The sequence below is a fragment of the Vulpes vulpes genome, chromosome 12, assembly GCF_048418805.1.
Source record: "Vulpes vulpes isolate BD-2025 chromosome 12, VulVul3, whole genome shotgun sequence".
Taxonomy (NCBI): domain Eukaryota; kingdom Metazoa; phylum Chordata; class Mammalia; order Carnivora; family Canidae; genus Vulpes; species Vulpes vulpes.
In genome coordinates this window covers 68,282,965-68,298,255 of record NC_132791.1, presented here as the reverse complement: position 1 = coordinate 68,298,255, position 15,291 = coordinate 68,282,965, and the positions used below count along the sequence as shown (strand labels likewise).

Below are 15,291 nucleotides of genomic sequence, written 5' to 3'. Positions count from 1 at the left end.
GAGAAGCAGACTCCCCCTGAGCAGGGAGTTCTTACATTTAGGTCTATGATCCATTTTGAGTTAGTTTTATATATGACCTAAGATAAGGATCTAACTTCATCCTTTTGCATGTGGCTATCTAATTTTTCCAGCACTGTTTGTGGAAAAGACAGCTGTTCTTTTTTTTTTTTTTTTTTTTTTTTATTTATGATAGTCATACAGAGAGAGAGAGAGAGAGGCAGAGACACAGGCAGAGGGAGAAGCAGGCTCCGTGCACCGGGAGCCTGACGTGGGATTCGATCCCAGGTCTCCAGGATCGCGCCCTGGGCCAAAGGCAGGCGCCAAACCGCTGCGCCACCCAGGGATCCCAAGACAGCTGTTCTTTACTCATTGCATTGTCTTGGTCTCTTACTCCAACCCCCGTGCCCCCAATTTTACCTTGAGTTCTCAGACCTTTCAGCTGCCACCATGGTTCAGACTCTCTCTTTAAATATTTTAAACTCAGTCTGTCACTTCTCAGCTGTATGTTATTTAAATAAAAATATTGGGCTTCTGCCACTGAAACTGGGCAATATCTTAGTATAGTGGATGCTAGTTTTAGAGTGTTAATAATAGCTACCATTTATTGAGCACTTGCTTTGTTGTGCTAAGCAGCTTTAATACATTTTTATACATTGTGAGGGAAGATACTAGAGGGGTTTTCTCTAAAGAAATTTAATGAAGGATCTGGGCCAAGTACTAAAACTCTACCCTTAAATTTGGGATATAAGGGTAGATCCATTCTCTTTGCTTTTTCTTTATGCACTCAGGCTAAAATGAGGCCTACTTAGGTAACACCAAGTCTCTAGTCAGACTTCCTGGTTGGGAATCTGGGAAAAAAAACAGAGTCACTGAACTTTTTTTGCTGGGACCTTTTCTTTTTCATGATTTCTAAATGTTGGGGTGCTCTGAGGCTTAGTTTTCATACCTCTCTTACTTTTAATGAAAGTGAACTAATTATTTCTTATATATATATGCACCTTGCTCTCCTGATCCCATGGTTTTGTTAGGGATTTTTTGTTATTCATTTTGGTTTTTTCTGCTTTGAATGCTATGCAACTTCACATTCTCTATTCTCTGAATTTCTAAATTCTGCTTATTCTATAAGTCACTTTCTGGATATCTCTCTTTGAAGATGATCTTGCTATTGAAAATCAGTGTTCCCCTTTATCTCTTATAGTATATTATTTGTATCATTCTTATGTCAGGAATTATTCTCTTTTATTATAAAGACATCTGTTTCTCTTTGGAAATATTAAAAAGCAAGATACAGAGCACTAAATAAACTAAATAAAAGTTTTAAATGATTATATTCATTTTATTTCCTGTTTTAAGCTCTCTGAGAAAAAAGTCTGTTTCTCTTTCATCTTGGTAATACTTGATATTCTAGTGTCTAGCAGAGTCACTGAATGCTTTGTAAGAAAAAAAATTCTCTGGGGATGCCTGGGTGGCTCAGTGGTTGGTCGGCTGCCTTGGGCTCCGGTTGTGATTCCGGGATCTGGGATCGAGTCCCACATCTGGCTCCTGTAAGGAGCCTGCTTCTCCCTCTGCCTGTGTCTCTGCCTCTCTCTCTATCTCTTTGTCTCTCATGAATAAATGAATCTTTAAAAAAAAAATTCTCTGAGTGTATGTGGAAGGGAAGGAAGGAGGAAGAAAATGACATATTTACTATTTGATTAGAGGGACATTTTGGTTTTAAAGTTTATGACATATACATAAGAACAGGAAAGGAACATAGGTAAAGAAAGTTTTGTTAGTGGGTTACTGAATATTCAAAAATTAATTTTCATTAATGCATTAAGTATTTAAAATAATAAAAATTGTTGCCTTTATGTAACTATAGTTGTCTTTAGATTGAAATATTATCTGTTGACTTCTATGATGGAGCTACAGTGTTAGGAAGTCTGATCAGCCTGAAGCAAGCTCCAGGCTTCTTTATGAAAGCTAATGAGTTAAATTGATTGTTAGAAAAAGGGAAATTGTCTTATGTCAGCAGAGACTTGATTTGTTTAATCTTAGACTTTGGATGTTTGATTACAATTTTAAGGCATTCTTTTCAATATTGATTTTCTTAGATGAGTATTGCTGGCATTTTAACAAAGATGATTATGAATGGTAGTTTTGAGTTTATACGAGAAATTATTTTCACTGATAGAATAATAAAATATAGTTAATGTTTAGCTTTCATAATCCATAACTTGTTTATAAACAATAACGTCATACAAAAAGATAACTTTCCTTAGGAGAAAACTCCTATTAGATCTTTACACCTATCATTAGAACTCTAGAGCTTATTTTACAGACAGTCCCAGAGACAGATATTTTAAATAAGTCCTTGTTAATCCGTGCTTATTATCTGCCATGTATTATTTTTTAATAGTTTTATGTATTTTAACTCAGTCCTCCCAACAACTGTATGAGGTAGGTATTGTTATTTATGCTATAAATGTTATGTTATTCACCCTGTTATTCAGGTTAAGCAACTTGTTCAAAGTCGCACAGTTTTAATAAAGAATGTATGCAGGAATAGACCGATATAGTCAGTTGCGGGTTTCATACTCTCTTCCTTTCCTTCTTTATTTTTCCTTTGTTTAACAAAGTTATACAAGCACATAGATTAAAAGAATCTAATAGTTCTTCTGTAAGACTTATTATGAAAAATAACATTCTTTCATTTCCCTCTTCCCACAGGTAAGTACTTTTTAGCTGATTACTCAATATTTACATGTCTCTGAATAATGAGCTTATTTTGCTGCCTGATTTTTTTCAGTTGCAGGCATAATCTATTGATTTATGCTATTGAAAATGCTTATTTAGCTCTCCACCCTATCCCACCCAACATCTATATCCTTCTCAGTCTTCTCATTGTTATTTCATAATACTGGTTAGAGCAGTATCTGGTGTTTTCGCTAATTTACTATGTAAATGCTTTTCTCACCTGAACCATGTTGTAAATTTTGCTTCGTTTTTTCTCTCCTGACAGTTTATTTTTCTTGGGAAAAAAAATCGCCTTTTTCTTTGACCTAGTTTTTTATTTACTTCTCACTAATTCAGGTCTTTGTCAGTTGTCTCAATCATATGCTGCTTCCATCAGTTTCATGTTCCTGAAGACATCTCTTCTGAAATCTTTTGAGTAGGCCCAATTTAGACCTGTTGGATGGTTTATGTCTCTGTTACCTTTGGAATATCTTTAGCCTGTTTTTATGTTGGATCTCCTATTGCGTTTTTGCATGGTTTATTACCTTACTGTGGTAGAACACATCTTCCGGTGATTTCCTGAGCAAAGCCATGTAAGGAGATAGGTTTTTTGAGAGCTTGCTTGTCTGCAGTGTCTTATTATAACTTCACACTGCCTGTCTATAGAATTCTGGGTTGGAAATAACTTTTCCTCAGAATACTGAAGGCAGGGATGCCTGGGTGGCTCAGTGGTTTGGCACCTGCCTTCGGCCCAGTGTGTGATCCTGGAGACCTGGGATCGAGACCTACGTCAGGCTCCCTGCATGGAGCCTGCTTCTCTCTCTCTGCCTGTGTCTCTGCCTCTCTCTCTGTATCGCTCATGAATAAATAAATAAAATCTTAAAAAAAAAAAAAGAATATTGAAGGCATTGCTCCGTTATCTTTTAGTTTCCAGTATTGCTATCAAAAAGCTTGAAGCAATTTTGAATATGTTTTCTTTGTGTATGATCTACTTTTACTGTCAAGAAAATATGTAGACTTGTTTTTTTTTGCAATTTCTAAAGTGTCTCAGATCCTAGCTCTGAGGCTGTTTTTATCAGTTGTGCTGAGTACTTGATGAGCTCTTTTATTCTGGAAATTTTTTTTCTCTCTGCTTGAAAAATCATTCTGTTTTCTAGTTTCTTTTTGAATCTCTTTTTATGCAGCATGTCCTCTGGACTGTTCTGTTTTTCTTATTCTTTTTCTTCTGTTTTCTGTCATTTTGCCCTTTGGCTCTATTGTGTGGTTGATTTTTTTCTCAACTTTATTTTCCAGTCTTTCCCCTGAATTAAAAAAAAAAATCTTAAATTTTTAATTTTCAAGAGCTCCTTTGAAAATTTCTGCATGTTGTTATTTTATAGTATGCTGTTCTTGTTTCATGGTTGTAATTTCTTTATTATTTCTCTGATATTAATGATAAATATTCTACAGTTCTCTGCCATGCTTGGTTTTCTCTGAGTTACTTTCACTCCATATTTTGTCTTTAGTTTTTATGTGAGAGCTGTCTTCAGATGTCCAGTAATCCTTGACTGACTGCTCCTGTCTAAGGGTTGTATTCTAAAAGCTAATTAGAGGCTCTGAATCGATGATCACCGGTTGCCTATATGAGCTGTACTTGATTGCTAGGCAGTTTAGCTGGTGTAAAAATGACAATTGCTGTTAACAATCCCCTAAATTTTAGTGGCTTACCACAATAAAAGTTTATTTTTCACATAGATTCCAATTTGGTGATGCTGATCAGCTAGAAACTTCTTCGTGGACATTTGTTGTTCCTGAGGAAAGGATCAAAGGAATTTCTGCATCTAGTTAACATGGGAAATTGTGCAGAAATTGTTATGGGTGAAGCTTGGATGGTATATTTTTCACAACCGTTTCACCTGGGAGGAAAAAATCTATAATTTGTAGCATTTACTACATGGTGATAGTACACTCCTAGTGGCCAGTTTTCAGGCTTTCAACATGGTTTCACAGAATGTTGAGTTGTGAAGAGATAAGCACATTTGTCTTTCAGTTGTAGCCTTTGAGGTATTCCACTGGCCAGAACAGGTTTGTGTGGGTCTATGTTAGTTAATTCAAGGAAGAATGAAAAATATTGTTGAATTGTGTGTCTGGGAAGTAAAGGAACTACTTTCTGGTGAACAGATAACAGATTCTGCCATTGTTGGAACTTTGTATGTCATTATCTTTAGACTAGATAGAGATCCTGGAGAAGTTTGGCTCCTGCCTAGAAGGTGAAGAAGGCCTGGCTTAGGTATTCTGGGAACCGATTGAAAAAAGGGCTAGCGTCAGGCATGTGTACATTTTCCTAAACTCCCTGTTTTTGGTACAGTGTCTGTATTTGCTTTTTATTGGTGCTCTGACAAAAGACCACAAACTTAGTGGCTTAAAATAGTACAAGCTTGTTATCATACAGTTCTGTGAGTTACAAGTCTGATATGGGATTTACTGGGCTAAAATCAAGTATCATCTCAAAACTATAGCCCTTTCTGAAGGCTCTTATGAGAGAATTCATTTCTTCGCCTTTTCCAGCTCCCAGAGGCCGCCCACATTCTTTGGCTCTTGGCCGTCTTCCTCCATCATCATAACCAACTGCATGGCATCTCTTTGACTCTTCTCACATCTTCCTCTGACCGCAGCCCAGGAAAGGCCCAAGCCTCATGATGAGATTAGGTCCAATGGAATAATCTGGAATAATCTTCCCAACTCAGGGTCATTACTTGAATCACACCTGTAAAGTCCTCTTTGGCATGTAAGAGGGTATATTCGTAGGATGCTGTCATCTTTGGTGAGCCATTATTTTACCCACCATGGTACCCCATGCTCTCCAAAGACCCTCTGTTTTATCTACTGCATGAAATATGTTTACAGACTTTTCTTGGGGATGGTAGAGGGAATTTAGTGGTCCTTCTACCTCTGAAACAGTCCTCCTTCTTTTACACTCTTTGCATCTTCTCTTCCACAAGTACCTAAAAGCAGTAATTCTTGAGCCTTTGGCTATTTTGTGATACAAATTGGGTTAGTTCTTGGGTTTCCCTGTCACCAATTTGGGATTAAGTTTTCTGAGATTACTTAATACTTGACCACTCATTCAGGCACTTACTAAATTTTGTTGCCCTGTCTTTCTTATTTTCCTTATCCTCGTGTTCCCTTAAAAAAAAAAAAAAAAAAAAAAGGAAAAAATCTTAATATTGTCTTAGCTGGGGTTTGAGAAGGCCACAAAAAAATAGATGTTTTTATGCATTTAATCTACTGTCTTAATTAGGACAGAGCTCATAGCTTTAACTACCACACCATAGCCCCTTAACTTTATTGTCCCCTTTTTTTCGAGTGTGTCATGTAACCCAGATGTTTGATAATATATATGGATATGGATCTCATCTTCTACGTTCAATATTCATTTATTCAGGGTACTTATATTGATGACTCTATGCCAGCCACTCTGTTCAGCATTTCAGATTTAAAGAAGATTTGGAGAGGGTTGGAGTCTGATAGAATTCAGATATTTACAAAGGAAATTTGAGCACACTGTCAAAAGTGTATGTTATGAATAGAAACAGTACCAAGGAAGCACAGAGGATCAAGGAACTCATTTTTCCTAGGAAAGTAAGAAAAGACTTGACAGAAGCCATCATCTTTGATCTGAGTCTTAAAAGAGTATTGCTAGAGAATAGGGTGAGAAAGTAGGAAAATAAGAAGGGAGTGCATGGTAAGAAGTTCAGTGTGGTTGAAGCACATTGTGTAGGGGAAAAGAAATAGATGATGAAAGCTCAGAGGTAGATCAGGATTCAATTTTGGAAAGTTTTGTTTATGGCCTGGTAGGGAGTTTGGATGTTAGGTCGGATGGAAACTAGAGTGCTTTAAGAAAGGAAGTAACAGGAGCAGTGTGAACAAGAAGAGGCAGGAACGACCCCTGGACTGGCCAAAGCCCGCGTGCCACTGCATCCCCGCGTCCAGCGCTTACGTCCCGCCGCTGTTGCCACAATGCCCAAGAGAAAGGCTGAAGGGGATGCTAAAGGAGATAAAGCCAAGGTGAAGGATGAGCCACAGAGAAGATCTGCAAGGTTATCTGCTAAACCTGCTCCTTCAAAGCCAGAGCCCAAGCCTAAAATGGCCCCTGCAAAGAAGGGAGAGAAGGTACCCAAAGGGAAAAAGGGGAAAGCTGATGCTGTCAAGGATGGAAATATGCAGAAAATGGAGATGCCAAAACAGACCAGGCACAGAAAGCTGAAGGTGCTGGACACGCCAAGTGAAGTGTGTACATTTTTGATAACTGTGTACTTCTGGTGACTGTACAGTTTGAAATACTATTTTTTATCAAGTTTTATAAAAATGCAGAATTTTGTTTTACTTTTTTTTTTAAGCTATGTTGTTAGCACACGAACACTTCATTGTTGTTTTGGGGGAAGGGCATATATCACTAATAGAATATCTCTGAAGCTAGATTGATAACAAGAGGGAAAAACACCTTCTCCTTCTAGTTTTGAGAAACTTCCTCTTGGCTCCCAGGAGGAGGGATTCCTTGATGTTGACACACATGAGCCACCTTGGTGGTGTGGAAAAACTAAAATTCATTTTTTTATGTCCTCTTCTCCCTCTCTGCCTTCAACATAGACTTGACTCCCTTAAACCCAGAGACCTGTTGGAACTTGACCCCATGAAATGGTTCCCAGTATGTCAGGCAATCTGGACTTTACAGTGTTACCACTGAGATGGTGTCCCTCAAAAGAGTTCCTTTTTTTAGCTTGTGGATATTCAGATTGATAATTCTGCCATTTTCATTTCATTTCCTGAAAGTCAGGGTCAGCTTGTGAAAAGTTGTTAAACAACATGCTAAATGTGAACTGTCAACCCTCACTCTAAACTTTTCCCTGTTCAGAGCATCACATGAACACTTCATTGGGTTTTATAGTGGCTTTCTGATTTTGGTAGTCCATTGAAGAAGGGAGTTTGAAAGTTGTTGTATACTGTTAACGATCATCTGCCCATGTCCTGCCTGAATACCATGATTGTTTATGAAAAGTGTCTTTAATAAAGATGGATACAGTTTAGCTTGGAAAAAAAAAAGAAAGGAAGTAACAAATACTATTATTTAGGAAGTAATTCTAGTGACATGGGTGGGATGATTTGGAGTGGAAAAACAGATGGCAGAGTATTTAGGTGGTTCTTAAATTATTCTGGGTTAGAATAGGAATCGGAGTTGAGATATTATCTTTGAATCCAAGTTTACTGTTGTTTCTTCAGTTGAATTAATAGGACTTAGTGACCCAATGGACATGGGAAGTGAAAGAAAAGGAATCATCAAGATTTTTGGCTTAAGAGATGGGGTAAATGGTAATGCCATTAACTGAGATTAGAAATATAGTAATGAAAATGGGTTTTGTTAAGAGGTACATACTAATAGTTAGAATAAATACATCACAGAGATGGAAAGTACAGCCTATGGAACATGGTCAGTATCATTGTAATGATATTGAATGATGACAGATGGTGACTACACTTAATGTGCTGAGTGTTAAACAATGTATAGAATTGTCAAATCACTTTTTGTATACCTAAAACTAATATAAGATTGTTCAATTATACTTGAATTTAAAAAGGAGAGAAAACAAGTTTTAGAAGAAATGTGATGTTTTTAGTCTTTCACATGTAAGTTTTATTATCACCTTATGGAATATAACTGGAGATGTCTGTAAGCTGGAAATATCTGTCACCAACTCAGAAAAGAAGATAGGCTTCCTTTAAGCACTAGGGATATAGGAGAATGAAAGATTAGGGAGATAACACGGTTGAAGCCACAAGAGGAAGTAAGGTAATCCAAGGGACTCCTTTTAGCTCTAGATGAAAACTAGAAGGAGATGGAGATGATCAAGCAAACCTAAGAAAGGAAGAGGGCAGCTTTTTTCTTCCTTCCTCTCTGCTTTGCTCATTTGAATATTTTTATGAAATATTGAATAAATGCAAATAAATGTATATATTGAATATCTGCAAGGTGTAGGAACTAATACTTGAATTGCTGTGTGTTCACTACCTCCTTTAAAAAAAAATTACCAGTCTTTCTGAATGTCTCATATTCTATTCTGTTCTCTTTGTACTTAAGAGATAAGCACCATCTTGAATTTTTAAAAATCATTTTCATTTTTGTTTTACCACATTTTTGTCCTCAAAAAAACAGTTTACTGTTTAGTTTTACGTATACTTAAACTTTTAAAAAGTAGAATCATAGTATTTATATTCTGTGACTTGATTAAAAAAAATTCAACATTTCTAAGCTCATTTCTAGTATTTATATAGTTACAGTCCTTTTTATTGCTTTGTAATATTCCATGCAGGAATGAAACACAGTTTATTATACATTTTACATTGATGGACATTTTATATTGTGACTTTTTTGCTGTTACAAACAGTGCTGCTATAAGCAGTCTTGCAAACATCTTTTTGAATTTCTTTAGGGTGTAACTAGGAGTTGAATACCTTTGTCCTTGGGTATGTTTACGTTCAGCTTTTACTAGGTAATGCTGGTGTGTTTCCAGAAGTGGTTGTACCAATTTACAGTTCTTTTAGTATGGGTGCTTTGTTGCTTCATATTCTTGCCAATACTTGATATTGTTAGACATATATCTTCGCTGGTAGCATGAGTACTTAATGTTGTCATTGTAATTTTTAACTAGTAGGGTTTTTTTTTTTTTTTTCCTTTTTTCTTTTTCTTTTTCTCCTGTGTGAAGTTGAACCTCTTCCATAGTTTACCATTATAATTTCCTTTTCTTGATGATTTCCTAAGTTCTGTTTTGCCAGTCGTTTTTATATTGAGATGTTTTTCTTACTGACGTCTAAGTGTTTTTTATATACACAGTATTATTCCTTTGTCAGTTTTTATGTATTGCAGCTATATTCTTTGCGTTCATAGCTTTCACTTCTTTTTCTGGTGTCTTTTGAGCATTAGAAATGCTTGCTTTTGATATGATCAAATTTGCCAGTCTTTTTCTTTATGGTTAGCCTTATTTTGTGTTTTATTTAAAAGTCTAGCACTATTACAAGGTCATAAAGATACTTCCCTATTATATTTTTAAAGCTTTATAGTATAAGCATTGACATTCATTTTTAACCAACCTGGGAGTGATTTTTTAGTATAACATAAGAGATCTAAAACAGAAAGAAAACAACAGTTTTTATTCTGGCACCATTCATGGAAATGTCCTTCCTTTCCCTTCTGTTCTACAAAGCCTACTGTATGTTTTAAACTAAATTACCTTATATTTGTGTGGGTGTGTTTATGGTTCAGTTCCATTAGTCAGTTTCCCTATTTGTGCACCAGTATCACTTTTTGTATACCAGTATCATGTTATCTTAATTACTGTGACTTTATAATAATTTTTACCTGCTCAGCAGACCCTCTTACATTCTACTCGGGAGTGTCTTGTCATTCTTGTCTTCTGATTTAATATATATGTGTTGGAGACAGATTCAGGTTTTCAAGTTTATATGTATTGGAATTTTTGAAAAGATTTTTAAAATTTATTTATTTATGAGAGAGAGAGAACTAGCAGGGGAGTTGACAGAGGGAGAGGGAGAAGCAGGCTCCCCACTGAGCAGGGAGCCTGATGCAGGGCTTAATTCCAGGACCCTGGGATCATGACCTGAGCTGAAGGCAGACTCTAACCCACTGAACCACCCAGGTGCCCCTACATTGAGATTTTGATTAGAATTACTTTGATACTTTGGAGCACTTTAAGGAGATTGGTATCTTCATAATATTGAATTATTCAATCTAGTCACTATACATTTTTCCATTTACTTAGCTCTTTAAGTTTTTTTGATAAAGTTTTATATTTTCTTCACAGAAGTCTTGCATGTTTTTGTTTCACTTATTCCTAGCACAGCTTGTTTTTTGAGAGTATTGTATGTGGTATCTTTTTAAAATTATGTCTTCCACCTGACAGTTGGAGAAGTTTAGAACTGCAATGGAGTTTTTGTGCTGGCTCTATCTTGTTATATTAATTTTAACACTTTTGTGTAAATTGTGTTAGATTTTCTACATGGAAAATCTTGTGGTCTGTGAATGACAGTTTTATTTCTTTGAAATTCTTTTATCTTTTATTTCTTTTTCTTGTTTTTCTTGTATTGATGACAGCTGATATGGCATTGAATAGGAAAACCATTACAGTTAACCTATCTTGTTTCTGATCTTAAAAAGAAGAAACTGTTTACATATTTTGTTTGTGAATATGTTTGCAAAAGATGTCTTTTGGGTAGTCTTAATTAGAGGAAGTTCTCTTGAATTTACCAAGAGTATTTTTTTTCTTTTTATTCAAGAATTGTTTAATTTTATCAGATGCTTTTTTCTGCATCTTTTGAATGATCTATTTTTTTCTCCTTAAATCTATTAATGTAGAAAATTAAAATTACATCAGTCTGTTTTCTAATATTGAATCAACCTGACAGTACTAGGATAAACCCATTTGGGACAGGATATATTAATTTTTTTATTTTATTTTTGTATCTATGCTTTTTGGTGAGATTGGCCTGCAGTGTTCATTTCTCATATATTCCTTGTCTGATTTTGTGTCAATATTGGCCTCATAAAATAAATTGAAAATGTTAATTCTTTATATGTGCTTTGGAAGAGTTGTGTAAGATTGGTGTGGTCTCTTTCTTGAATCATTGGTCACACTTAGTGTTAAAGCCATTAGGGCTTGATTTATTTTTGGTGGAGAGATTTAAAATTACTGTTTATTCTCTTTATGGTAATAGGATTATTAAAGTTTTCCTCTTTCTCCTTAGGACCATTTTATTAAAAATTTTTTTAAGGAATTTTGCTACTTCATCTTAGATTTTTTTTAGCTTACTGGCTTATTATGTTTGTCATACTAACTTATTACCTATTAAATTTCTGCAGCATTTGTGACTAAGTCTCCTTTTGGATTGTTCATTGGTTGTGTATAGAAATACAGCAGATTTTTGAATGTTAATTTTGTATTTTGAACTTTGGTAGATTTGTTTATTAGCTTTAACAGTTTTTTAATGGATTCTTTAGACTTTTTTGGATATATGATCAATCTGTCACAGATGTCGTCTGTGAATATAGGTGGTTTTACTTCTTTCCAATTTAAATGCCTGTTTGGGATTTTTAAAAAATATCGCTTTATTATTTTTTTATTTAAATTCAATTAGCCAACATATAGAACTTACTTAGTTTCAGATATAGAATTCAGTAATTCATCAATTGCATGTAACATCCAGTGCTCATCACATCACCCCATCTCCCCACCCATCTCCCTTCCAGCAACTCTCAGTTTCTTTCCCATAGTTAAGAGTCTCTTATGGTTTGTTTCACTCTCTGATATCTTCCCATTCTGTTTTTCCTTCCCTTCCCCTATGATTTTATGCACTGTTTTTTATATTCCTCATATGAGTGAAACCATATGATAATTGTCTTTCTCTGATTGATTTATTTCACTCAGCATAATACCCTCCAGTTCCCTCCATATGGATGTAAATGGTAAGATTTCATCCTTTCTGATGGGAGAGTAGTATTCCATTGCATATATGTACACCACATCATTTCCATTCAACCATTGATGGACATTTCAGCTTTTTACATAATTTGGCTATCGTGGACATAGCTGCTATAAACATTGGGGTACAGGTGCCCCTTTGAATTACTACATTTATATCTTTGGGGTAAACACCTAGTAGTGCAATTGCTGGGCCATAAGGTAGCTCTATTTTTAGCTTCTTGAGGAACCTCCATACTGTTTTCTAAAGTGGCTGTACCACCTCTTTACCAGTTAGAATAGTTAAAATTAACAAGTCAGCAAACAACAAATGTTGGTGAGGATGTGAAGAAAGGGGAGCCCTCTTACACTGTAGGTGGGAATGCAAGCTGGTAAAAAACATCCTTTTAATTATTGATTTTTTTTTTTTTACCTAATTGCAATGTGCTTAGAGAATATGGTCTTTATGAAACCAGTACTTTGAAAATTGCTAATCATTCCCTGGATTTTTTATGTTTTATTTTCATTACATACATATATATATATATATATATATATGTATATATATATATATATCATTAATATATTACTTAGTTTTGCATGTTTTTGAAATTTATGTTAGTGGAATGATTACATGTCATTTTGTTACTTGCTTTTCTCCCTCTGCTATAGACTGAGTTGTGTCTCCCCCTCCCCTGCCAAATTCATATGTTGAAGCCTAACCCACAATTTGATGGTATTTGTTTTGTATTGGGGCTTTGGAAGATACTTAGGTGTAGATGAAGTTACTGAGGGTGGGGCCCTCATGATACTAGTGCCCTTCTAAGAAGAGACACCAGAGAGCTTGTTCTTGTTCTCTCTTCCTACCATGTGAGGACACTATGAGAAGAAACTGTCCTTAAGCCAGGAAGAGAGCACTCACCAGAGACCAACTATGCTGGCACTTAATTTTTAATTTTTAACTTTTTTTTTTTTTAATGCTGACACTTGGGATCTTGAATCTCTAGCTTCCAGAATCATGACAACATAAATTTCTGGTAGTTAAGCCATCTAGTCTATGGTATTTTGTTAGGATAGCCCGAGCTAAGATACCATCTCTTTTTCACATTAAGTTTTTGAGACTCCTTCATATTGATGGGTGTAATTTACTTCTTTAATTTTTACTTATGATATTCCATTGTATGAATATACCATAATTTATCCATTTTATGATTGGTGGACTTTTGAGCAATTTCAGGTTTTTTTGTTGTTACAGTGCCTTGATGAATATTCTTCTACATGTCTCTGGTACACAGGTTAACAGTTTATTATGTGTATGTAATTGCCAATGTTCTGTTATTTTTAATCTTCAAAAACCGTGGTTTCATGTCACTTAGTATAGTATATAGGAGTGGGAATGCTGGATTATAAAACCATTTACCGAAATGATTATATCATTTATCCTCATACTTGGTGGGATGAGTTTCTTTGGCTCCACATCTTTATCTGTGTTTGATATTGTCAGATTTTTACACTTTGCTAATGTGATGCATGTGCAGTTATTTCATTGTTACTTTAATTTGTATTTCACTTAATTACCAATGAGGTTTAACATCTTTTCATTTTTTTTTAGGGGAGGAGGGGCAGAGGGAGAGGGAGAGAGAGAATCTTAAGCAGGTTCCAGGCTCAGCACAGAAGCGGGGCTCCATTTCATGACCCTGAGATCATGACCTGAGCTGAAACTGAGAGTCAGACGCTTAACCAATTGAGCCACCTAGGTGTCTGCAGGTCTTTTCCATTTGTTTGTGAATAATCATATTTCCTTTCCTATGAAATTCCAATTTGTGATTTTACCCAGTTTTCTATTGCAGTGTTTGAGCAGATGTTTTTTATTGGGATGTGAATTGCTTGGTGAATTTAATACTTTTTTTTAAAAAAGATTTTATTTATTCATGAGAGACACAGAGAGAGAGAGGTAGAGACATAGGAAGAGGGAGGAGATGCAGGCTCCCTACAGAGAGCCCAGTGCGGAACTCGATCCCAGGACTCCGGGATCATGCCCTGAGCCAAAGGCAGACACTCAACCTCTAAGCCACCGAGGCGTCCCAATTTAATACTTATTGAGCCTATTTTTGGTCTTAGGCTATGTTTATACAACTAATATGGATACACTCTTCTTAGTTTGCATTTAAACTTAATTGGAAGCTCTAAACTTCCTGTATTTTCCATCCAGTAAAATATGGATTAGCTACATGAATTATTTATAACTTTACTTCTCTGTTTCAGCTTACTCATTTATAAAACAATGGCCTTTGACTAGTTAATATCTAGTGTCCCTTTTACTAGTGTCTTTTATTCATCTGTCTAATATTTTTCTTTTTGTTTTTGGAAACTTAGAAATGTTAGTTGTAGCAAGCTATAAAATGTTGGTTTAGTTTTGGCTTTGCTTTTTGTTTTTTCATCAAAAAATGATGGGTTTTATTTCTGTGAGATGTGATATGTTAGCTCTTCACGGACCTCTCTCTTAGATTAATTTCCCTGACAGATATTACTGCCTTGTACTTTTAAAATTCTTAAAATACTGTTAAACCTAGAAATTTAATTCTAACATATATAAATTATTCTTTCTCAGAGTGAAGATACACAGCAGCAAATCATCAGGGAGACATTCCATTTGGTATCTAAGAGAGATGAAAATGTTTGTAATTTCCTAGAAGGAGGATTGTAAGTAAAGCATTTCATGGACATTTCAAATCTTTGACTATATGATTAAAATATATACTGTTTAATTGGTTATGGTAAAAAATTCCTAATTTTGATGAATTTGAATTAGATTAATTATCATCTGTGTGAGCTATAAATCTAACTTAAAGAAATTTTTAATATATACAGTCCTTTTTTAAAAAAAATGTTCAGAAGCATTTTATACAGAGTTCATATGGCAAAAATGCAAACATTACAGAGATGTGTAAAATTAATTATAAACTCAGTCTCCCTCTCCTGACTTTTTACTTTCTTGTGTATCCTTCTAGAAAATTAATTTTTCATTGACTAACATATAAAAGTATAACCTTAAAAAATTACCTAC

The 15,291-nt window shown here is 35.1% G+C and overlaps 1 protein-coding gene across 9 annotated transcripts in view; it reads left to right on the top strand.

Annotated features, from left to right (window-relative positions):
* The window catches only part of AP3S1 (adaptor related protein complex 3 subunit sigma 1), a 67,722-nt gene that overhangs the window by 9,931 nt on the left and 42,500 nt on the right, over window positions 1-15,291 (top strand). For 8 of the 9 annotated variants that reach the window (XR_011995605.1, XR_011995604.1, XM_072728775.1 and 5 more), the window contains exon 2: window positions 14,836-14,927. The exons of the other annotated variant lie outside the window; for it this stretch is intronic. Coding sequence is in view for 6 of the 8 variants with exons in the window: in XM_072728775.1 (XP_072584876.1) it covers window positions 14,836-14,927 (92 nt within the window). In the remaining 2 variants the exon portion in view is untranslated. The remainder of the gene's footprint in view (window positions 1-14,835; window positions 14,928-15,291) is intronic. 9 annotated transcript variants of the gene reach the window in all.